Raw genomic sequence first — 26,671 nt, 5'->3', positions numbered from 1 at the left:
AAGAAAAAAATAAGTCAGTGGCGGTCCGTGCATTTCACACCCAGGCCTTCAGTGAAGTCCTGCTTAGTCCGACTTGAACAAATATCCCTCGTAATACCATAATTTATGAAACAACGGCTGGAGATATCATCTACAAAAGCACACGCACGCAGTACTGGGCGTGGCATCACCTTAATCGTCTACAACACAGGCTATTTTCCGGAGCAATTACACATCAATAAATCTGCATCAGCAATTAGAACTTGTCATTATACGTGATACTGCAAACACTTAAAAATAAAAGGAAATTTAAAATCATTTGTCCACAAAGTTTTATGAAGTCCACCAAGAATATGCAATCTTTAACAAGATTTTACGCTAAATTACAAAATGTCAGTTTAATATAAGAAAAACAACAAGACGTTCACAAAACGAACTATTTGTTGAAAATAAAAGTAAACAAATCTTTTTCATTTGTTCTTGAGAATAGGCTTACCTACATGCGACAGCGAGTTGTCCTCTCCTTCAGCCATTGTGCGTTAAAAAAGCGAGTAGATATACTTGGTTTTTCTGCTAAAGTTTCCGGGTCTGATCTGTTGTAGCTTGGTTGATTTGCATAGCGCTGCCTCCGCTGAGGGCTGAGGTCAAGTGAGTATCGAATCACAGGACGCGTACATATCATGTTCAACGCGAGGCCCTCTAGCTGGCCTTACTGTGCCAACTCGTGATCTGATTGGCTATCGCAACTATATATCAACTACATGTGCCGGTTCATGTACAGCGCACAGACGCCCTCACTGTTGATTCTGAAGGCGTCGTTCAGATTTCATACAGCCTGGCGACACAAGCTAGCTGAATTCTGATTGGATTAAAAACTTTGACCTAAAACTACAACACTGAAAGGAGCATAACCAAATGGATATAATATAACATCAAGAAAACAGTATGTAGAATAATTTTATATATATTTAGAAAAAATACTTTTTTAATGAAATTGACTTTTATTATAATTATGATATTGATGTCTGATTATGTTAGGCCAGCAGAGAAGGCCTTGCTGGCTCTGACGGCCCACCACTGAAATAAGTCAATCCTGGTTGAGACCTATTGATATTTTGGGGTATTGAAATGTAGAAAAAAGAGGGCCATCAGCAATTTCATGGAGGAACGAACATCATGGAGCAACGTAAACCAAGAATAAATAAGAACAAAGACAACAGATCCAGAGAGAAAAAAAAGATATTCGTATAAGGCTTGGCCTTTTGTTGTGCACTGTGCCACCCCTATATTTGTAAATTGAATACTGTAATGTACTTTTACATTTGCTAACGAACTTTTTTAAAGGTTTCTCCATTATTTAACCTCTCATACTAGTCAAGCCAACTCGGTATGCCGCCTACTCAATGTTGTGGCTCCACTCCATGTGAAGCGCACACCTGTACCGTCGTCAAAAAAAAAGGGAACACAGCAAAGTAAAAGTGAAAGTGAACAACGCCACTCCTCCTCGTGGTCGTTTTCGAACCGTTTCCCTCCTCTCTTTCTGGGCGGATCTTGTGAGAAATTCTCCACTCCTACTACGGCTTCACCCTATTTCTCAGACTGCACGTGGAAACAATAGCAGAGTGAGTGCACTTGATATGGTGGGGACAATATCTTGCAACCAATGTGAACATCTTGGGCTATGTCGCGAGGACAACTGCTATCAAGTGTGGCGCGCGTCGACTCTCTATAAAGATCAGGTGGAACAAGAAAACTCCAACTTTCTCCGACTATGACTGCTTGAGCTGCACTCCTATTACCGCTGCTGTCAGCCTTCCCCTCCCTACTTTCCTCCGCTTCTCCCCCATTAAGAGTCACAGCACACCAGTATGGTGGATAAAGGGCCCTTGTTGACTTCTGCAATTATTTTCTACCTGTCCATCGGGGCAGCTATTTTTCAAGTGCTGGAAGAGCCCAATTGGAAGCTGGCCGCAAAGCAGTATAGACTGCAAAAGGAAAACATACTTAAGGACTACCCTTGTCTGACGAAAGATGACTTGGAAAAAATACTACAGGTATGAATAAGTCAGTCATTCACCCGACATTTGAGTTTATGGCTCGTGAGAGATGGATGAACGTTTTTTTTTGTGAGGGGAAGCTCCTATGGAATTAATTGCAGTCATGCCAGTTATTCTTGGCAATCAATGAAGTCATTGCTATTGTGAACGCAGGGCTTAATTTGCAGCCTCAGGGTTTGCATTTTCACATACTATAAATTCAGTACTATAGAGCTATAGATCACAGTTTACATAGCTGATGCAGATACCCAAAAAGCATTGCTTGTGCAAGACTATACGGACTCTTAAGCTATTTGATTGTGGCCCCCATCTCAAATACCTGACATTGTGGTGTCAATGTCACCTGAGGATGAATTGGAGCATGGAGGGAACTTCCACACCAATAAAAAAATTAATAAATGCATACATTACCAAACAAATACTTTGTTGAGTCAAAATAAAAGTTACTTTTACTTTGAAAACTTAAGTTTTTGGACATTTGTAAACCAATAACTGATTCATAATTAATTAGCTTGTATTTAATTGAAAAAATAATCCACAGGGTAATTAATTATGTCAATCATTGTTTGTTGCCGCCCTATCTACTTTGTATCGGTGTGTATTTATTTTTAATACAGTTATATTTTTAAAAAATCTCACATTTAGTTTGGTTATGCTTCAAACCAGATTTGCCAAAATAGGTCAACTTTTAATGGCAATGGAAAAAGAAAATTATATCACACCGACTCAGGGCTCAGGTAACGACCAGTCGTGGCTCATCTTGTAAATGTCACATGACCAAACTCAGAAAAGAAGTACCGGGATTGGTTAGTACTGATTGGTCAGGACCAAGGCTTTAAATAATCCGTGGGGTCATTTTCAATTAACAGCATGTGACAAATTAGCTGCCGTTTGAAATGAATGAAAACAGGTCTGCTGCTTCATTCATATGCAATAATTATCAGAACACAATGTTGAGTCAGGCAGGGTCTTATCAAACATATTTTTTGTAAAGTAAATGCATTTCTCATTTAATTGTTTAACTCCTTGGCATTAAGTCTGGATTGATTTCACAGTATTTTAACCAACACATATTTGATCTTCTGGTTTCCTTTTTGACCCAAAAAAAACTGCAACCCTAAATATTTGCATTGCTTAACTTAATGTCAAATTAGAGTGATCACAGGGGGAGAAAGACAAAGAATCGCAGTGAAAAGTGTTCAATACAATGATTAAGTGACTTGGCATTTCGAGCATATTATTTTCACATTTTCTGAATTCTGCGCAGCGTATGTCAATGTTTTGACACATTGTCCAGTTTTTCGGAAGACTGGGTGAAAATCTCATTTGAATTGGCACTGAAAGTGTTTGGAAACCCTGCAAAAGAGCCATACATGTCCAATCATTCCCTAAATTGCTTGTTCATGTCGTTTGTGATGTGTTACCTCTGTCCATGTCAATCGAATAACAGTAACATGTCCATGGTGTGCTCTTTATAGCTAGTCTGTATGTGTCTATAAGCATATTCTGTATGCAGCGTTCAGCATTTTGTTGTGGGTGCGTGAAGGAAATTGCCCTGTCTAATCTCAGTTTTAACAATGTGCAGGACGTGGTGTTCTATTACAGCGTCCAAAGTTGACAATATCGGAACCGCTTGGCTAGTACAGCGAGAACCACTGACCTGTGGGTTCACACTCCAATGAATGAAATAGTTTAGCGTTCCTATTCCGCAGGTGTTTTTGTCATTGTGCAGTTCCACTTCCTTAATTCTTTTTCCATTTCTCCAAAGTATGGGTCCTCTTTCCCTAGGACAAAATATGTGTTTCTTTTTCAACATTGTTAGAAAAAAAAACACACACACACACACCCCACTTTTGAGCCAGACAGCAAGCATGTCTGAACGTGTCCCCCAGTATGGGCCCACATCAGCATTCGGGAAATTTATTACCTTACCCATCCCCCCTTTTCTCCTTGCCTCTGCTTTTTGTGTTTGAGGGACTGAAAAGGATACGCCCATGAACCCCCTCCCCATTCATCGCACTGGAATAACAGCCCAATTCCCACAAAGGCCTCAATTGAATGGCAATATCAAATACATTTTGGGAAGTTCAATTAAAGGCTGCTGTCAAAAGCAAAGATCTTTTAGTTGGTGTTTTTCCTGAGATTTTCCAGGACAATTTGAGATCAAAAGTCCACTCCCACCTATGGAAGTTAGCCCTCCCCATTATTAACTACAAGTTTACAATTAACATCGGGTACCTTAAAGCGGTTGCTTTTTATGGCAACATCAATGTAGACCAATAAGCTGTCATAAAAGTTTAGTAATGCAGGGGCGATGTTCATTATCTTCTCTTTTGCAAATAAATAGTTAATATGCAAGCGTTCTGCTCGTTGCAAGTGTGAGCAGCCAGTTGCGCATTGCAGCTCCCAATACTGAATTACAAAGATGTGTATTTGCATATGTTTAGAAAAATATAATATATATAATATAATATATATAATATAAAAATGTTTTTTTTCTGTCCAAAAAAAAACTGTAGTAACTAAAATATTTCATGTCATTTCCCATGAAACAAGACACCACTTAAATGTGGTGTCTTCTCAACAATGACATGACTTCAACAAAGGGCCCAGTATACGTTAAATTCATGCATGCAATCCACAATATAATGCCGACATTGAGCACATGCTTGGTGCACATTAGGGGTAGTCCTTTGTCACACAGAGATGGACTGAGAACCATAGTGAAATGACATCAACTGTACTTTGCAAGAAAATGAAATGCACATTGGCGGTATATGACAAGATTGAGAACCAATGTTATCCTCAAACTTGAACGAAGAACTTCCAATAATCCAATCGCTGATTTTTAAACCTTTGTGCACCAAACCCAACCTCAGAAGTGCTTCAGCTGTCCAGTCGCACATGAGTCTGTGATCACGTTTCCAAGGCCAAGTAAATTCTGTAAACACCTTATGTGTTTATCAATGCTACCGTCTCATGTTAATCAAATATGACCTGTGGTCACAGTTACACTTGTACAGTGCATGAAGTATCACACCGTTTTCTGGAAGGGCTAATGTCACGTGCCTATGGTGCAGATTAAGCTTTGTGACTTGAAATAATCAAAGTGAACTTTCACTCACACTATTTTCCTTTTCATGCATTAGATGCTTCAAACGGAATCTTTTAATTTTTTCATTTGACCTCATTTTCTTTCATGCATCCTTGGTAAACAGACATTTTATTAAGAAAAAAATGGGAAATGGTGGTTGCTTTTCCTCATCACTTGCGGTTAGGTTGGATTAAATTTGGCACTTTTACTCTGCTAATTTGTTCCATTTGGTCATACAGTGACACTATTATCCGAACCCTGAAGCAGATCAAAAAAGCGAGACCCGTCAAATTCTTGAAGTCTCGTGCCATTTGGATCACTTTACCAACTGCTGCATCTGCCAGACGACACAGACCTGTGTAAAAATTACAGCAAAATGTACAGGATTTTAGGTGCGTGACGGAGGGTCCCTAAATCCGAAGTTTCAAGACTGAAACAAATGATTCTGATTCATTTGTTTTAGAAAAATGCTTAAGGCATTTTATTTCTGCCTCGAGTACCCTGTTACTTACATGTGCACTGTTGAGAAACAATAATATTCTATCAATGCGGTGAGAAGGTAAACTTCAAAATAAACCTTATCTTACCCAATAACATATCGGCATCAATGACTTGGTATGGGTTTGTGTTGAAATTTCTCCTCCGTCCTCATCCTTTGTGCAAATGGTCACCCCTCCTGCTCCCTGAGGAGATAAAAAAGTTGAAGGTGATTAACTACAAAGGGGCAGCTTGTTTATTCAACTCTGTAAGCAGCCAATCATATTGTGCCTTGCTTAGAAGTCCCCACCAAAAATAAAAGAGCGTGTTGCCAGTGGCAACGATGATTAACTTTTATTGAAATCTTGACTTTTTAAAACCATGTAAAATTGTCAAACGAGAAATCGCCCTGTCCATGGTCACTTGTATATTGTACAGCTGTTGAGACCAGAGATGACCATTGTTGCCAAATCCTCAGGAAGGGACACTGATTTTGTCTGTCCTAAAAGTAGAAATTGTCATAAGACCTCATCTGTATGCTTTTTTTTCGGGCAACCTTTGGTCCTTTGATAATAATACAAGTGTGATTGTTAAGCAGACCTGACCAACGCTTCCTCCCTATTCTTTATCTTGACTGGAACAGAGCACCAAATTACAAATTACAAGTGTTAAAGGACCACCGACGTCACTTTTTTGTTTTTTAACTGACACCAGAAAAACGTTTTATAACATCCAAAATACCCAAAACACGCAGTATATTTTTAGTCAAATGCAAAACACCAATAAAAATGACTTAGTGTCCAGAATCTGCAAAAAATTGAGCTGCGAATTGGGCATTTTCAGAAAGTCCCGCCCCCAGTTCGTGACGTCACGCCAAGACGTCTTGCATTACTTGTGAATCAAAACAATGGCTTCAGATTCGGAGAATATGCTTTCTTGTTACACATCCAGTTATGAATATGATTCAAATAGTTCTGAAGAGGAAAGCATACATGTTTGCAACCGATTAAAGAATTTATTTGTGCCATTTTGAGGCTACATTGGAGGAAAATCTCTCACCCAAAAAAAGAGGCACAAACTGGCGACCTCCAGTGGCCACCTCCGTTTCCACAGGCTGATAAATTCCTTATATGGCGCTTGGACGCCCTCTTATGGCTTTCTGGCGGCTTTTGGGTGCCACACGAGGTCCCCAGACCAAACAAATACAGCAAAATACATTGACGTGATGGAAGGACCGCTACAATGCGTCTTTTTTACGGTGAAGGGCGGTCCTTTCGTGACGTCACGTACGGACTCGTCACCAACTCAAAAACAAGACTTCTTGAATATTCAACGCGAGTCTTAAAACGTAAAATATAGCTATATGCGGAGGACTCTTTGTAAAATACGCTCAGTAGAAGTCATTTGAAGCCATTTTACAAATTATGGACACAACTTGTCCGGAGACGTCAGTTGTCCTTTAAGTGTTAAAAAAACAATAACCTGAGAGCAGGGACCAATCATAGCAGAGTCCGGCGCCGCCACGTCTGGACAGTAGGGATACATATATATAAAGACGAAACTACCAGTAAGACTAGTTTGCTGACGAAGCATCTTGGATAAGAAGTGAAACGTCCGACATCTTCAAAGAAGTACAGATGACGGCTGAAAAAAATCGATGGACCACTCCTGTACGACTGAGAGCTTACACAGACGTGTTAAAATACAGCAGTGATAATGGTTATTTTCTATTGGTTCATTAATCAAGGAACTATTTTAACATCATGCTAACTAGGATTGACTACAAACATTTAAAAGTAGCGATTGTTAAAAGGCTATAATACCATGTCTGTATCACATCACTATATACCAAAGCATCACATACAGAACATATCTTAGCATTGGGCGCCTCTGTGTGAGGATTAATTTTTCACTCTGAGTAAATGCATTTTCAGATCAGATATGCACAAAACTCCACAAATATAAGGCCTGGTTGATTTCTACTGGTGTTTCAGGGACGTGCCCAAAAATGCACAAGAAAGTGGAAGGACACTGCCGTTACATGTATAAAACGTGACCACAAGACGTTCAATGTTCCTAAATCAAAACTATGTTTACATTATCCCATGGCCACATACGTGCATGCATGCCCTGTTTCAGTAGGGCTAATGTTTTGACAGTATGTGTGCGGGGTAGCGTGTGCGTGCTTGTGCGGTTCGATTTCGCACCTCCAGGGCAGGTGTTGGGGCGACGCCCGAGACAATCAAAGTCTCCATCACCTTTGAGAACCAAACCAAAACCATCGCCCAGCAAACGGATGCGCTTGACCGAGATGCACAACCGAATTGAGTTGTTATAGCACAGCTATTGCTCTTGGTCTAATCAGTTTTGGGCCAAGCCTGCCAAAAGCAATGCATATTTAAATCAATGATTCTCAACCACATTTTCCTTTTGTTGCTAATTAGACATGAACAACAAACTATGTGTACATCTCAAAATCTGTTCAAAAAATAGCATTTGAAAATATTTATCATATTTTAAACAATTATGCACTATGTTAAGTGCCATTCAGTACTAAACTGGCAAGGTGAATCACTCAAAGGAGTTCTCCAGACTATCAACCTGGGACTACTCTAATCTGATCTGCTTGGAAAAGACGGGACATTCAGTACAATGCTTTACACTGATTATAAATATGTGGATAAAGGATGTTATTAATTAACACCTCTGTTCCCGTGTTTGGCTTGTTTGTTTTCCGGCCTCGGCCCTTCTTATTTACATCACAGGGACTATCCTGCCACTAAAAACACTGTTGCTTTGTGATCGGCTCAGAGCAATTCAGCAGGATCAGGACAAGATAGTGTCTTGGGGTTTTGTGAACTCAGAAATACTGCAGGAGTCCATTTTGCATGCAAGGTTAATTCAAAGTAATTTATAAAAAAAACCCAAGGATTTACATGACAACTGAGTGTATGTAAAACTAAAGTAAAAAACTACGCTTGGGCAAAATATGGTCACAAAATGTCACCTGCGTCTTGCCACTGATTCTCTACATATGTTCCATATACCATCATTACCTTTTTAATGTACTATATGTTTTAAAAAGGATGGCCAGACAGACAGATCAATCGATAGTCTTTTTCCAAATAAAAGGAAACGTTGACCAGGGATCCACATGTGTTCTTAATTTACAATGGAGGTTGATTCCTTCAAATGTGTACATAGTTGGAATACCTCGTAGTTCATCGCGAACCTACACTTTGTTAAAAACAAGTTGTATGTCAGTTGGAAAAGCACCACCTATAGTTTTTTACTTGTTGTCCCCCACCCCACCTATAAAGAATTGATACCTCGCTGATTTAAATGCTAATCAACTCGACAGAGGATTACCAAGGAAAAACAGCAAGCCAGCATGTGGTACCATTTGCTAAGTCTTTGAATTTACATTCAATTTTACACGCAGCCACTTGCAAATTTGTTTATGGCGGACGGCAGAACTTCTTATGCCTCCTGCCGTTTTTTTTTTATTTTACTGCCTAATATACATTTTTGTAACTCTGTTGAAACATAGCTGATATATTTTCATCTTATTTGTGCATTTTGTCCAGCAGTAAAAGTATAACTATCACATGGATTTTCCCAATTTTCATGCATTTTTATCCTTTATTTTCACTCTCACAGATACTTGAACCGCTAACATTGCTTATCCTTCATGTTTTCCACCCACCAACTTCTGAGCCCAAAATCAATACCAAATTTATATATGTGAGAGCATGAGCGACTCCATTGTTTTGTGACCTCGTTGATCTTGCCTAAGGGCAGCTGTTGCTCCTTGGCTATATCATGCTCATCGGCTTGAAGTGGAAAAATACATTGGAATGGAGTAGCGTGCTTGGCTGCAAGCCGCCAGATAACAGTTGGAGTTTGTCATTGTGGTTTTTACAGTCCTTAGGTTATCAGAATGGCAACAGAAGACTGCTAAGCCTACAATTTGGCAATGGCTTCGGTTCTTTATTCGTATCAAGGAATCCTTTCTTTGTAATATCAGCCCGGGATCAGTTATTCACATTTTCAGAGGAAAATACTCATTGTTAAATACTAATTTAATACATGAACCCATACTCTGCATAACTTTGTAACCTATATCCTGGTTCCGATTTACATTACCATTTCCTGTCAGTTTGATTTGTGTCTAAATCACTGGTCATCACCCACGTGAGATGCAGCTCGAACTGAAGCAAATTGAATTACGTGGAGAGCTGATTGTATGTCATACCCTTCAGTAGTGCTTATAATTTGTAGAGTTGTGTGTAACGGGGCCAGTAAACAACTTAAAGTACTGTATTATAACAACACAAAAAACTGTGAAATGATAAATCCTTGACATGTTCTTTTGCTATGTCTTCCATTATCCTCCACATGCTGTAGATTGCAAATGTCCCAATTGTGGGATGATTAAAGGCTTTCTGATTGTTAGAAGGTGCAACCAAAATATGTATTAATTAATAACTCCCACCTTGGATTCTCACCCTTTTGTCCTGATGTCCTTTGGGAGGTAAGCATTGTTAGAGCTGGGAAGAGAGAAACATTTGTTTTCCTTTTACTCAACAAGTCTTTAATTCGTTTAATACATTGTTGTGCCATATAATTTATGTACAGGCATGAGACTTTAGAGGACTTTCTTTCCTGATATTTTCTTCAGGTTTGTTGTGTCATGTGGCACTTTTTCTCTTGATGTCCTTGAAGAGGGCTAATTGACGGGAGGAAAATGTTTTCAGCTATTTTTGTCAGGCTTTGTGAATGATATGATTAAACGTGGCCAATACAGGAAGTCCTATTGTGCGTTGCCAATATTTTGAAACACAATGTAGTATGACATGACCGGTTACATCTGTATATTTAGACGTAATCCAAACAATATATAAACAATGTATAGCACAAACTTTTACTGTAATTTCCAGGATATAAGATGCTGTTTTTCCCACTCTTTAAACCCTTCGACTTTGAAAATGAGTCATTCTATTCTTTTCTGAGAAGCTTCAAATCGCCATTAGATTTACCCACAGTCTTGTCGCTTCTGACTAATGAAATTACCAAACACAGTGCACTAATTAAAGTGTCCTCACGCATACTGAATATCCATCACCCGTTTGTAGTTAAAGTGTGCACACTCAAGGGCAGGACACGCTGCCTGAAGACAGACATTCCAAATTCAAATATGAGAATGCTCTACACAACACACGCTCAATCAAGTGTAAACCAATCAATAAACACACACTGTACAGTTTATTGAAATTGGGAGCAATTGAGTTTCATGGGCATGGGGAATGAGTGCCATAAATACAGCCATCTCAGAAGTGCAACCCTTGTCTCTGTTGTTTGTTTCATGACCGACTCCCCCAATATCTTGTAATGAATGACAGGACAGCAAATCTGTCCGTGGCGCAACATGGTAACCAGCTCTAATAATTTGTGTGTTAAAATCAATTATATATCAATTATATCATATATAATTTAATTTACTTTTACGCTTTACCTTGGAGTCAGCCAATCCTCCATGAAGCCTCTCCAGATGGTCCACAAGGGTGCTGCTCGCCTCTTGACTGGTACTTGTAATAAGGAGCACATAACTCCTACTCTGGCATCCCTTCACTGGCTCCCTATGCATTTTAGAGTTCTTTTCAAGATCTTATTTGTCTTCAAATCTTGAAATGGCCTCGCTCCACCTTACCTCCCAGAGCTCATCCACCTCGACAGACCTTCCCGATGCCTCAGGTCTGCTGACCAGACATTATTACATGTGCCAAAAACTAAACGGGGGCCTTTTCCGTTGCTGGAATGACCTGCCACTGAACATTTGGCAAGCCCCCTCGCTGCCCATCTTTAAAACCTGTCTCAAAACTCACATTCAACTCTGCATGATTCTGACTTGATCTTGGTTTTACTCCTTGGTCCTTTCTACTATCTTTGTGACTGCTTTATTTCCTGTATATCATAGCTGCCCATGTTAAGTGCTTTGTTACAGCTTGAGCTGCTGTTAAAGTGCTGTATAAATCAATATGTATTGTATTGTATAATATAGAAGGAAAAAGCTCAAAGCAACAGATCAAATAAATTGGAGACAAAATGTTATCTTTTTACAACTGCAAATAAATTATGTGAAACATATCTTTCATGTGTCCTTCCATACAGCATCCATTTTTTATTTATTTATTTATTTTTATTTATTTATTTATTTGCCGAAGCATATATTTTTGTAAAAATTGTGTATATGTATGTACGTATGTGGACATCAAAAGTAAAATAACAGCCCGATGATCAGCAGGTATGATGTGTGCACATAATAGGTGCATATGATGCAAATGACAGTGGTTTTGCATCTCCGTATGAATGATTAAAGTATGAATTCCATTGTCTTCTGTGTGCAGAACATTTCACCAACACGGACAGAATGTCCTGTTTTTACAGAAACACGAAGCCTGCAGATGTTCGTGAGGTCTTTTATTCCCTCCTGTCCCCACATTCAACATTGCTCTGAATTTATCCCCACTTCACTTTCAGTTTCAGAAACATTACGTGATAAAACAACACTGTTTGTGTAATGTTTTTTTTTCTAAATAGAGGCTCGTTTTAGTCTTTTTGTTTGTGCAAGGTGGTGGATACCATTGATAAATGTTTGTCTAAATTATGTTTGCGTTAATTATACAACACTCCAGGTGTGTTTGTCGTCCAGACAACTCAATGCTTCCCTGCTAGAATTTGACTCCAGCTGGTCTAAAGTATATGTAATATCAATACAATACAATACAATACAATACTTATAGATTTATATAGCACTTTAACAACACCTGATATCAACAACATATGCTTTTCAAAGTGGCCATTTTAATGTGAATATTCTCAGGACGGCAAATTTTACCAGACATTGGACAGATTTTCCTGTCATAAGAACCATTTTTACCCATCCAAACTCACATGGAAATGTTTAAAAGTGAATATCACGTCCTGTAGTGTCAGATTACTGAAGATGCACGAGATGGAGATTTCATAAATATAATATGGAATAGAATGAGAACTAGTCAGTGAGCGAGGTGACCAAATGAGACAGAAGTGTTGGAAAAATTAATGATCACCAGAAACCTCACAAAGCTCAAAGTGACTTCAGCAACGGACAACCTTGACCTGAAGTGAGGTACGTAAGAGTGATGAGAAGTGTCGAAGAAATTGGAATGTGAATGAATGAGTGATCAACAGCTGTAAAAAAAGACTTATTTTACCCAAGATCATTAAAATTTAACTAATTTATGGAAGCACAAAGAAGAATTTTAACTTAATGTATCCACAAGGGGGCACAAGCCAGTGTCTTATTGTGCCGGTCCCAAGCCCGGATAAATACAGAGGGTTGTGTCAGGAAGGGCATCCGACGTAAAAAACTTTGCCAACACAAATATGCGAATCAAACCTATGAATCCCATACCGGATCGGTCGAGGCCCGGGTTAACAACGGCCGCCATTGGTACTGTTGACCTTCAGGGTGCCAGTGGAAAATGGACTACTGTTGGTCGAAGAAGGAGAGGAGGGAGGTGTGCCCGGAGGAAAAGAGAGAAATGAAACGCCCAGAGTATAGAACTAAGAGTAGGAACTTACTAATGTAGGAACAATGACAGTTAAAGGTAGAGAGCTGGTTGACATGATGCAGAGAAGGAAGGGTTTAAGTTGTTCTATCATGGTGAAGACAGAAAGAGAAATGGAGTTGGGGTTATTTTAAAAGAGGAGTTTGTTAGGAATGTCTTAGAAGTAAAAAGAGTATCAGAGAGATAGTGATGTTCAATGTTGTTTGTGGGTATGCTCCACAAGTAGGATGTGAGCTGACGGAGAAGGAGAAATTTTGGTTGGACTTTCATGAAGTCATACAGAACATCCCGAGAAGTGAGAGGGTTGTAATTGGTGGAGACTTCAATGGACATGTTGGCGCAGGAAACCAAGATGATGAGGAGGTGATGGGCAGGTTTGGACTCCAGATGAGGAACGCTGAAGGTCAGATGGTGGTTTACTTTGCTAAGAGAATGCAAATGGCTATTGTGAATACTTTCTTTCAGAAGAGACAGGAACATAGGGTGACCTATAAGAGTGGAGGCAGAAGTACACAGGTAGACTACATTTTGTGTCAACGGCGCCATCTAAAGGAAATCAGTGACTGCAAAGTAGTGGTTGGTGAGAGTGTAGCCAGACAGCATAGGTCGGTGGTGGATGACGCTGGCAGTGAGGAAGATGAAGAAGGCTGAAGTGAGGACAAAATGGTGGAAGTTGAAAAAGGAAGAGTGTTGAATGACATTTAGGAAGGAGGTAAGACAAGCACTGGGTGGGCAAGAGGTCCTTCCAGATGACTGGCAAACTACAGCGAACATAATAGGGACACAGGTCGGAAAGTACTTGGTGTATCGAGTGGGAGAAAGGTAGATAAGGAGACTTGGTTGTGGAATGGGGAGGTGCAGGAGTGTATACAGAGGAAGAGGTTAGCAAAGAAGAAGATACAGAGAAAGAGGTTAGCAAAGAAGAAGTGGGACACTGAGAGGACGGACGAGAGTAGACAGCGGTACAAGGAGATGCAGCGCACGGTTAAAGTAAAGGTGGCAAAGGCCAAACAAGAGGCCTATGATGACTTGTATGCTCGGCTGGACAGCAAGGAAGGTGAGACTGATCTTTACAGGCTGGCGAGACAGAGAGACAAAGATGGTAAGGACCTGCAGCAGGTTCGGGTAATTAAGGATAGAGATGGCAATGTATTAACAGGTGCCAGTAGTGTGATGGCAAGAATCCAGGTATGGAAGTGTCTTGGAGAGGTGGCGGTGTTGTTCCTGACTCGGTTATTCAACAAGATCTTAGATGGTGAACAGATGCCTGAAGAATGGAGACGAAGTGTACGTGTGCCCATTTTTAAGAACAAAGGAGATGTGCAGAGTTGTACTAACTACAGAGGAATAAAGTTGATGAGCCATACAATGAAACTCTGGGAAAGAGTAGTTGAAGCTAGACTAAGAGCAGAAGTGAACATCTGTGAGCAGCAGTATGGCTTCATGCCAAAAAAAAAAGAGTACGACAGATGCAGTGTTTGCTTTAAGAATGCTGATAGAGAAATACAGAGAAGGTCAAAAGGAATTGCATTGTGTCTTTGTAGATCTGGAGAAAGCGTATGACAGGGTGCCCAGAGAAGAGCTGTGGCATTGCATGAGGAAGTCTGGAGTGACGGAAAAGTATGTCAGAACGGTGCAAGACATGTATCATGACTGTAAGACAGTTGTGAGGTGTGCTGTCGGTATGACTGAGGAATTCAAGGTGGAGGTGGGACTCCACCAGGGGTCAGCTCTGAGCCCCTTTTTGTTTGCTATGGTGATGGACAGGCTGACAGACGATGTTAGACAAGAATCTCCTTGGACCATGATGTTTGCAGATGACATTGTGATCTGTAGCGAGAACGGGGAACAGGTGGCGGAGAAACTAGATATGTGGAGATATGCCCTGGAAAGGAGAGGAATGAAGATCAGTCGCAGCAAGACCGAATATGTGTGTGAATGAGAGGGAGCCAAGTGCAAGAGTGATACTACAGGGGGAAGAGATAAAGAAGGTGGAGGATTTTAAGTACTTGGGGTCAACTGTCCAGAGCAATGGAGAGTGTGGAAAAGAGGTGAAGAAGCGTGTCCAGGCAGGCTGGAGCGGCTGGAGAAAAATGTCACTTGTGATGTGCGATAGAAGGGTTTCAGCTAGGATGAAAGGAAAAGTGTATAAAACAGTGGTGAGACCAGCCATGATGTTTGGACTGGATACAGTGCCACTGAAGAAAAGACAGGAAGCAGAGCTGGAGGTAGCTGAGCTGAAGATGTTGAGGTTTTCTTTGAGAGTGACCAGGTTGTATAGGATCAGGAATGAGTACATTAGAGGGACAACTCATATTAGAGGCTTTGGAGAGAAAGTCAGAGAGGCCAGACTGAGATGGTTTGGACATGTCCAGAGGAGAGAGAGTGACTATATCGGGAGAAGGATGCTGAGCCTTGAACTGCCAGGCAGGAGACCGAGAGGAAGACCGAAGAGGAGGTTCATGGATGTGGTCAAAGAGGACATGAAGGTAGCTAGTGTGCGATGAGACAATACACAAAACCAGGATAGATGGAGGACATCCACCTTGAATTCCTCAGTCACACCGACAGCACACCTCACAACTGTCTTACAGTCGTGATACATGTCTTGTACCGCTCTGAAATACTTTTCCGTCACTCCAGGCTTCCTCATGCAATGCCACAGCTCTTCTCTGGGCACCCTGTCGTACGCTTTCTCCAGATCTCCAAAGACACAATGCAATTCCTTCGGACCTTCTCTACTCTTCTCTATCGGCATTCTTAAAGCAAACACTGATGGGCACAGGTACACTTCGTCTCCATTCTTCAGGCATCTGTTCACCATCTAAGATCTTGTTGAATAACCCAGTCAGGAACACCACCGCCACCTCTCCAAGACACTTCCATACCTCGATTGGTAAATCATCAGGCCTTCTTCATCTTCCTCACTGCCAGCGTCATCCACCACCGACCTATGCTGTCTGGCTACACTCTCACCAACCACTACTTTGCAGTCACTGATTTCCTTTTGATGGCGCCGTTGACACAAAATGTAGTCTACCTGTGTACTTCTGCCTCCACTCTTATAGGTTACCCTGTTCCTGTCTCTTCTGAAAGAAAGTATTCACAATAGCCATTTGCATTCTCTTAGCAAAGTCAACCACCATCTGTCCTTCAGCGTTCCTCATCTGGAGTCCAAACCTGCCCATCACCTCCTCATCTTTGTTTCCTGCGCCAACATGTCCATTGAGGTCTCCACCAATTACAACCCCCTCACTTCTCGGGATGTTCTGTATGACATCAAAGTCCAACCAAAATTTCTCCTTCTCTGCCAGCTCACATTCTACTTGTGGGGCATACCCACAAACAACATTGAACATCATGCCTTCAATTTCTAGCTTCAGACTCATCATTCTGATACTCTTTTTACTTCTAAGACATTCCTAACAAACTCCTCTTTTAAGATAACCCCAACTCCATTTCTCTTTCTGTCTTCACCATGATAGAACAACTTAAACGCTGAGCCTAAGCTTCGAGCCTTGCTCCCTTTCCACCTGGTCTCCTGAACACACAGTATGTCTACCTTCCTTTCCCTGTCATTGTTCCTACATTCAAAGTTCCTACTCTTAGTTCTATACTCTTGGCGTTCCATTTCTCTCTTTTCCTCCGGGCACACATCCCTCCTCTCCTTCTTCGACCAACAGTAGTCAATTTTCCACTGGCATCCTGAAGGTCAACAGTACAAATGGCGGCCGTTGTTAACCCGGGCCTCGACCGATCCGGTATGTGATTCAGAGGTTTGATTCGCACATTTGTTTTGGCAATTTTTTTTACGTCGGATGCCCATCCTGACACAACCCTCTGTATTTATGCGGGCTTGGGACCGGCACAATAAGACTAATGTCCATTTGTGGCTACAGAACAAGCAACTCGCTCAGTAAACTGCTCCCGAACACAAAATGGTCATCGGGACAGCAACATTCAAAAAAAGCAAAAACTATACTCACCATTTGACAAACGGCCCTAATCGTTTTGTAAAATGATCAAAGGAGAAACAACAGAAAAAAGTAAAGGGAATAGAGAGAAATTATTTTACGATTATAAAAGCGGAGAGAGAAAAAAAAACATTGGTTTGGCGCACTCTGAAAAACCCAAAGGCCTATTTGAGAAATATTGTTGATTTTCCTTGCAGAGTCAGTCAGCTCTGTGAAAACGTTTCATAACGGTCCTTCAAAGCTGTGCCGCCGGGCTCAATTTGTAACTGAAACAAATTTTTACACTTTACCCATTCTTTGTCATTAAAAAGTCAGAGCACTCATCATCTCCTCGCATGACATTGTTTGCGTGCTTGGGAATAGTTTCCTGAAACACTGAAGAATGAGATGATTGAGAGTTGCCTGCTATACAGTATTTTGACTTTTGAGTACAACGTTCCCGATTTAAAAGGTTGTACTCAACCCCTATTGTATTCCTGTGAATCAGCGGTTTTTCTCGTGAAATTCAGCACTTTTTAGCTGGCAGATAAAACGAATACACACTTTTCATGCTCTTCCCGCAGAAAGAAGGTGAGGGATGTCTTCAAACTATGCTTCGTTGGCAAATAGTCAAATTTAGTGTGTGAGAAAAGTTCAAGGATTGGTGTTACAAAAGATAAAGTTCAAATTAAACCTTCAAACGACACGTTTTCCCATTCCAAGTCTCCCCCTGGAGGTTCATGCACTTTGCCAACCCTTCTCCTCTTGCAATATTTTTTATTGGATCCTCTGCAATTCAGGAATTATGATCATCTTCATGTCATCTTTCAAAACGAGTTGTTTTATTGACCCCCAGTGGGATTGACTGTAGGGGGTCGGGGCAGGGCAGGGGTGCTTGCAGGTCCAGGTCAGGTGAGTTGTGCGAAGGTTCTCAGCCAGATACTGCCATACACTCGGGGCGTTGTGGGCTCTTTTTATTCGAAACAAAAGGCACAGGATACAGAGCTAACAACTGGCAACCTTGTTATGGCCTTAACCTGGGGTGTTGCGGGTATTGAAAAAAACATTGGTTGAACGCATGCAAAGTGTTAGATAATTGCAATCCTGTGTTAGATAATTGCAATGTCTGACAATACACCCGTGCTGCAGGCTCCATTGATGTTAAATGGCGCTGTACAAGAAAGGAAATTAATTTAATGTGCAGACAATGGTGTGTTAACATTTTTTTTATTTCATCTTTAGTCCTCATCGACCTAAACCCCATGACACTGTGTCAATGTCATAACTATTCTCGTTGGAATATACTGGACACCAAACGGCAACGGCAATCACATTTATATACTACACATTTTGATTATACAAACATGACATTACTTGCAGTTTTAGTGAATGCCAAAATATTGTGCCAATCTTTTTTTATTTACATTAATTTTCACCATTTGAAGTAGAATTTTACATATGAATTGTTGATGATTGGCCACTTTTAAGAGATCATTAGGTGACAAATAAAGATATACAAATGTTAAGCAGATTCCTTACTTACAGACAGTGTATTGTCGGTGTTCAAATACCTGACATGTTTCGGCGACTACTTCCGCCGAATTTAGTACAACGAATAAAGATATACGCCAGGCTGAAGTGTGAAAAAGTCAGTGCCCTCCCATAAATATTACCATTATTAAACAAATATTTGAAACATCCTGGGGGGTGTTTTATTTGGAATCCCATAGGATCATCTTTAGCTTGAATCACGGGTTTGGGGCAGGACAGGATAAAAACAATGTACAGAAGAGGACTTATCCATTAAGAATGAGAAAAAACAAATCTCTGGGGAGGACAGGAGTGGGAAATATTTTCATAGGGAGCAGAATAGGACAAGATTGTATTTTAATTTTTTTTATTTCACTTTTCTATGGACTTCAATTGTCTTCTTGTTGCTTTCCCGACAGAACAATAGTGTTGTTCATTGTGCTCTTCAACATGAAAATGGAATATGCTCCGCATCTTTAATCATTAAAAATCTCCTTTGTCATTTTGGCCTCAAGGAAATGTCATCATTCTATCCAACCATATTTTGTCAGCAGTTAGTGAGGAAAAATCAGAGATTTTAAGTATGTCATGTTGTTGCCAACTTCTTATATAACAATGTTTAAGAAATTTGACTTGTGACTCTACTCTAACCAATATTTTAATTGTATTATATCACGTCATGTCATCTACAAGTGCCTCATTCTTAGTTTCAATTAAACTCACTGTTGCTAAATGATCTCTTCCTCTTTGTCACTTTCTTGCTCTGTCTCTCTAACTCTGTCTCTATTGAACACTTGCTCTGTAGAGGGATTTTATCAAAAACATTTTATGCACGTTTCCACAAAAAAATATAATGAGTTATCTAGTTCATATGTTTTGAAAATAAAAACAGTCAAAGCGTTGTAGTTGATTTTTATCCCCTGGAGAATGCACATTCTGCATAACTAAAATCTTAATGCTGATAAGGGACATGCTTCCTTTTTGTAAATAGTGGTTATGATGATAATTCCAAAGTAAATGGACCATAGCATCAATTCATATTATCTGTACTAGTAGACATATAAGTAAAATTACGTTTAAATCACAAACAAAATATACATAGTTTTCGGCATGACAAATTAATTGCTGTATTTATTTATTTTATTTTTTTACAATTAACTCAGACCTTGGAACAGACTTTATTTTACAAACTTTTTTCTTATGTTTGTCTCTAGATAGTTTCTGATGCTGCTGGCCAAGGAGTCACCATAACTGGCAACAAGACTTTCAACAATTGGAACTGGCCAAACGCTGTCATCTTTGCTGCCACAGTCATAACTACGATAGGTAGCTACTTTTACTGGTTATCTAAAATTGTTATCCTATTTCTTTCTCCAAGATATTTTGGAGAAATATGGAAAGCAGAGCTCCAAATGCTCTCAAAATTTCAGTTCAGTGGTTTCAGGTATTTAGGCTAATTAAATGTACATTTTATTTTTAAGGATATGGGAACATTGCACCCAAAACAGCAGTGGGACGTGTATTTTGCATCTTCTACGGGCTCTTTGGGGTGCCTTTGTGTCTTACCTGGATCAGCGAGCTTGGGAAGTTCTTTGGTGGACGAGCCAAGCACTTTGGTCATTTTCTTACCAAGAAAGGATTTTCACTGGTAACTTAATATTTGCTTTATTATTATTATGTCAGTGCAAAAGACTGTAACCCTTTCCTAAACCTTACCAGATGCTTTGCTGTTTCTATTCCAGAGAAAGGCTCAATTTACCTGCACTGCTATTTTTCTTCTCTGGGGATTGCTGCTCCATTTGGTCCTTCCGCCTTTTGTGTTCATGTCACAGGAGGGTTGGACCTACATTGAAGGCTTGTACTTCTCGTTTGTCACCTTAACTACAATTGGATTTGGTGACATGGTAGCAGGTATGTTTGTGGGATGCACTCTGAATGACTATAAATTAACCAAGAAGTTAGAAATGCCGGATATGAAACAATATGCTGCTGTTAAACTTGACCATGATTCAGGCTCTTGAATAGAAATTTTGTGTTCTCCCACACCTACTGTTGAAACATGAGAAACCTCACAAGCTCATCCATTCCTTGACGGAACTTTCCATTCAAACATTCCGCCGCAAACCACAAGTCCTCTCACATTCATTTGGAATGAAAACAGCACTGTTAAGACGACAACGGTTACTTTTCTTTAAGAAATTACATTTTAACAGCCATTGTGAACAATTTCATTTGATTTGTCCGTTAAGAATTTTTTGTGCATGTATTTCAAAGCCAAAATGTTGAATTATGTCAATATCAATGTATTGCCTTAACTTTGTCCATTTTACTATATCAACATCATTACAAGCTGAAGGACATTGTTACGCACCCATCTGGTGTTAGGTGCCAAACATTTAAGAGAATAAAATCACTCATGATCCTCAAAGGTGTGATCTAAAAAAAACAACACTGTCCGAGGTCACAATACATAATACGAACAGTAGGTGTAGTTACAGTATGAGAGCATAGCCAATTAGTTATTAAGGCCCGTCTTAATTAATTTTGATGTTGATTAAATTTATTTATGTATTTATTTATTGTGTTTATTTATTCATTGATGCAGGTATGCATTCATTCATTCTTTCTTTCTTTTCAGGTGTCGAGCCCACTAAAGACTATCCTTCTCTTTATCGCTACTTTGTGGAGGTTTGGATTTATTTGGGTCTGGCTTGGCTTTCTTTGTTCTTCAACTGGAAAGTGCGGATGGTTATTGAGGCTCACAAAGCGCTAAAGAAACGACGCAAGCTACGTAAACTATCCCTCGATGAGCTGCGGCATTATAAAGAATCTCACAAAGCCGCGCTCCGTCTGCCGCCCACTCCCAATGATGTCAACATCTTCAGCTTTCTGTCGAAGAAGCAAGAAGGCTACAACGACCTGATCAAGCAGATTGGGACAAAAAGTGACGAGAGACTCGACACCAGCGCAAGGATAGCCATTAACAAAGCTAAAGCCAAAGACAAGGCTTGCTCCAAAAGCTGCAGTGATACTCTCATGTTTAATGGCCACACCATTCTCAGTTTAGACCGTTCACCACGTCAGAAAAGACGGTATAGCTTTAGCGACCGTGTCACTGTTGCCTTTTCCAAGTCCAAAAACTACCTCCTGGGCTCTGACAGTGGTTTGCTGCTAACAGAGGATCATGGTGACAGGGACGGCGGACTTGACCAGGACCAAGTATATGAAAATCAGCTTGACAAAGACGTGGATCACGGGAGCGGCATTGTGGGAGATTGCGGCAGAACTGCTCGAAGGACGTGGGATTCCAAAGATTACCATTCTCTTACATTCCAAAATGCAAACATTACTTTCATTGATGAAGAAAACTTTCTCGGCAATAATATAGAGGAGGATCAGGCGGATGATTCCAAAACGAAACTTTCTATAACAACGTGTGACGAAAACATTGAAACTGTCTCCAAAGAGGAGCACAGTTCAGAGTCAGACGGCTCGGTTTTTGCCAGTGATGTTTCAGAACACAGCCGCTCTTACGAAGCTCTCGTTGAGGAATATACAAAGGAGGACAATACAGACCCATAGTTGCTGTGCACACGGTCAACGTTGCCTTTGTTGATGCTTTTGAAGCTTTTCTAATGTGAACTCATGAGACTGGTACTCCCATTGCACTGTTGGGTCAGGAAAAGGATAAACTGCCAAGCCAAATGAATGTTCTTTCCCTTCAAGTGAATGTGCTTGCTTCTATTGCCTTAAAATCATTTGGGACTTGAACACATTTTACATCCTCAATCGCAACATTGATTTGAGACTTCATCAGCACTAGCTATCTTTTGTAGACACGTAGAAAAGAGTCATTGGGTTTTGTATATCCAAATCATGCAAAAATTAACAGTTTTTATTTCTCGACTGTATCCGTTCTACGTATAACAGCAATAACGTATCTATATGTTCAAATATATTGGCTGTCACATACGCCATATTGGTGTTTTGAAAATATTTAAAATGATGGGTGTAGTCATGTTCTGTAGATGCGTGAGTGTTTGTGTCCCTTGCACACTTCCATCAGATGAGCACTGTCCAAAATCCATTCCAATGCAGACGTTATATTTTTCTTAACCTGAGCCAAATCTTTTCTGTTCTTTTTGTTGTTTCTTTACTCGAGTTAGTTCTGTTGAGATTGCATTTTGTGTTGACTTGCCAGGAACAGCACCATCGGTGACTCTCCAAGAGGTATTATAAAACTCTAAAGGAAAAGAGAAACTTGTTAACAGAGCTATATTGCTGGTGTATATAAATTCCCAAAATGAGACAAGCACCAAAAGTAATAAAACAACACTTCCTGTATGCCAAAAACGGCCTTCGTAATAATATCCACTCATGTTTTTTATGAAATCTACATTATTGTACTGCTGATGAATGAAGTGGCCTTTTGGTGTAGCAATGTGATTGAAAAGTATGAGCCAATGAATTGCTTTTTTTTCCTGCATCACTCCCTCCAGTGCATTGCGTTTGTCAAGTCAATATCCTCTGAAACCCCATCGGCAGCCACAAACACCTCAGCCGAGGACATGGCCTTGCTACTTGTTTGCTTTTGGGGGCTCGTTCTGACACAAATGACTGTAGTACCGCAAATGACGGCCAGCTAGGTTAACACACCGTAGATCGATGCTCTCATGACGTGTGTGTGTGTGTGTGTGTGTGTGTGTGTGTGTGTGTGTGTGTGTGTGTGTGTGTGTGTGTGTGTGTGTGTGTGTGTGTGTGTGTGTGTGTGTGTGTGTGTGTGTGGTGTGTGTGTGTGTGTGTGTGTGTGTGTGTGTGTGTGTGTGTGTGTGTGTGTGTGTGTGTGTGTGTGTGTGTGTGTGTGCGGGTCAAAAAGTCCTGTCCGAAGCCTTTATTTGCTCACTTCCTGCTTTTTGCACATGCACTTGAACACAAAAACGTGTTACTTCAAATGGGAAGGTTCCAAAAATGCATTGTCACACCGGGCTGTTGTAGACTTGGAAATCTGAGTCGTGTTAAGTTACCGGTTTGTAAATATTGGGTAATGGAAGATTTTTGTTGTTGTTGTCACCCTTGGAAATGCTCTGCCTTACAAAATGCCTTAAATCCACTGCAAAGCAGAGGAACTAAAGTACAATGCTGATTTTTTTTGTGGTACACACCAGGTGTTTTTATAGCTTTCCATTTTTTTCCCCCACAATTTTTTTTTTCTTTGGTCACATTTTCTGTGCATTTCTGTCATTGTCATTATTATGGTATACACATAGGTGCACCATTGTTATGTCCTGGTACTTCTCAAACATGTCTGAAGAAAATGTATTTGTGAATAGTTAAACCCATTGTCTTCTATTTTCTTTTGTTTCTGATTAAATTATTGTTTGTATCTGAATTTCCAACCAAACTATGTTTCATGTAAAAATATTTTTTTGAAAAGTGACTCTTTTTGATTTCCATCCATTCATTTTCCATACCGCTTATTCCTCATTTGGATTGTGGGGGTTGCTGGAGCCTATCCCAGTGCCTGAATTCTGATTAAATGGTGGTTATTTATTACATTTTTGATCTTTTATAAATAATGTCTTTTCAAAGGTCTGTTAAGATAGTCCGGTCTCTTTGGTGTACTTGTGCAGTGGATTCCCTTCTGCAGGCAACATTGGTCACAAAGACCCCACTGTGTTGCACTTTTATTCTGACAGATTTATATTTGTGTCGCCCTTTCATGCGTACAATACATAATTACTGTGAGTCAAGTAGAGCTGCATGCTGGACCAAGTACAGCTTTGCAACCAACCTTTAATGACACTTTGATCTGTAGATTGCAGACGCTGGAATAAAATCTTTAAAATATACACTTACTGTAGTCAGTACTCATTGGGGCAGTTTTTGGCGAGAATGTGTTCATTTGACTAATGTTGAGCCATTTAATCCTGGTGAAAAACACATAGTTTAGAGCATCTATATTCATATAGTGTTTATCCTGTTGAGTCTCATGGGACTGGATCCAGTAGACCAGGTGACTATGGACAAAATGAGGGAGTACGCTTTGGACCAGTTGCTTCTCAAGAACAGGACAAATGGGGACAACCCACTCACTGTTTATTGACCGGGCCCTTCATCGTTCACTATGTAAAGTAACTGTATGAGGAGCAGGACTGGTTGTCTCCAAGCGCTAAAAATTAACGTTTTCTTTCTGAATAGAGTTTTAAAAAAAATCATAGTCTAGGCGATATATACAATTAAATATAATAATAATACATTACATTTACCCTGTTTCCATTATTTAAGGGCTACAACAAAGGGCTTGAATAGGTTGCCAACGATAAAACTGGCAACCAATTCAGTGTCCCCCGCCCAGTGCCCGAAGATGGCTGGGATAGGCTCCAGCACCCCTCGCGACCCTAATGAGGAATAAGCGGTACGGACAATGGATGGATGGATATATTTTCACTGTAAGACAAAAAAAAAAAAACGACAATCACTAAGTGTTGTGAAATAGGGTAAATTACAACTCCCAGGTGGATGCTGATGTTTTTTTTCTCTGTATGGCCAAAAAGTCATTTCTAAATAAATACATTTCAAATAAACCTGACTGAGCATGCATGACATCAATTGACAATAATGGATGCAAAGGATATTTTCTTTGTAATTATAGGTTAGTTTTGCCAAATGCATTTTGTTTAAATAAAATTTCTTTTTAAAAGCATGGCATTTTTTTATATTATTTCATCAATTGTTTTGTTTTTTTCATTTTAGTTTGAGTAAAAACCGAGAGTCCCAGGTGTATGCCACCTCTCGTGAACCAGGGAGGTAGAAAACGGATGTTTGGGACAATTTCAGAAATAATGTTACTTGTCATTACACACAATTTGTTTCATTGTTTTCTCCTCGGGCTCATTTTGAAAATGATGCAAAATAAATAGGGATCAAAAAGACGTCAATTTCAAGCAGTTTTAAACTTCACCACAATGTAGGCAGAGATTAATCTGTGCGACTGGAAATTTCCAAGCACACGAGTTTATCAGATGAGGATACGCCTTCATGAAACTCTTAAGAAAGTGCGCCTTTTTTTCATTTTACTCAGTTCAAGAACCTCCAACGTATTATACCGTACAACTGGCTGCAGTGAAATACCCAATAGTGTTTCCCTTTACAATTTGAGTAGAATTTTTGGGGAAAAACATTTCCTAAAAGCCAAATAAAACCATCGGTTGGTGAGAGGTCTGGGCCAGCAAGACCTTTTCGACAGGCCTAAAAGCAATCAGAAAGTCCAGTGATATGAATATCAAATTTCTTTGTTCAGTTATATTTGTGCCTCTGTCAATCCGCCATGTCAATCCAGTCTAACTTGAACCACTTTATTCTCACGAGAATCGCAGGCATGCTGAAGCTGACCCCAGCTGTCTTTGGGCGGTCGGTTGGCACACCGTGAACCAGCTGTCCACCCAAATTCAGGGCCCACATTGACAAACAATCATGAACACTCACAACTGCACTTAAAGACAAGTTAGAATGTTCTATTAATCTGCTATGGATGTTTTTGAAATTGTTAATTGATAAAACCTACGCTAGCATGGGGAGAACATGAAAACTCCATACAGGAACACAGTGGCTGGAATTGTTCACCTCTGCACTGTGAGGTCTCCGTGCTAATCTCTCGACCACACACACACACACACACACACACACACACACACACACACACACACACACACACACACACACACACACACACACACACACACACACACACACACACGCACAGTAGGCAACCAGTGTCACAAAATAGATTGTGGTCAACTTTGAAGCGAATGTTGTGTTACGACTTCTCCACAGTGACATATTGATGAATACATTTTTCAACATGTTGAAAATTCTACTTTAAAAAAACTTGACCTATGCTAGATACACAAAAACATGGCAGAACATTTGAACCTTGGTGTGATAACATCGATGAAAGGTTTTCTTCAG

The 26,671-nt window shown here is 40.0% G+C and overlaps 1 protein-coding gene across 1 annotated transcript; it reads left to right on the top strand.

The window, feature by feature from the left end:
• The first annotated feature begins 1,573 nt into the window (after window positions 1–1,573).
• kcnk5a (potassium channel, subfamily K, member 5a) lies at window positions 1,574–25,406 on the top strand. The gene is made up of 5 exons (XM_089005011.1): window positions 1,574–2,033; window positions 19,918–20,029; window positions 20,185–20,351; window positions 20,446–20,614; window positions 21,342–25,406. The coding sequence occupies exons 1-5, from the start codon at window positions 1,848–1,850 to the stop codon at window positions 22,283–22,285; spliced, it is 1,578 nt and encodes a 525-aa protein (XP_088861137.1). The 5' UTR covers window positions 1,574–1,847; the 3' UTR covers window positions 22,286–25,406.
• The last annotated feature ends 1,265 nt before the right edge of the window (window positions 25,407–26,671 follow it).

Source organism: Hippocampus bargibanti, linkage group LG09 (assembly GCF_051943395.1).
Source record: "Hippocampus bargibanti isolate YZ-2025 linkage group LG09, ASM5194339v1, whole genome shotgun sequence".
Classification (NCBI taxonomy): Eukaryota; Metazoa; Chordata; class Actinopteri; order Syngnathiformes; family Syngnathidae; genus Hippocampus; species Hippocampus bargibanti.
Note: the sequence above shows the minus strand (reverse complement) of the source record. Positions and strands in the feature narration are given on the sequence as shown.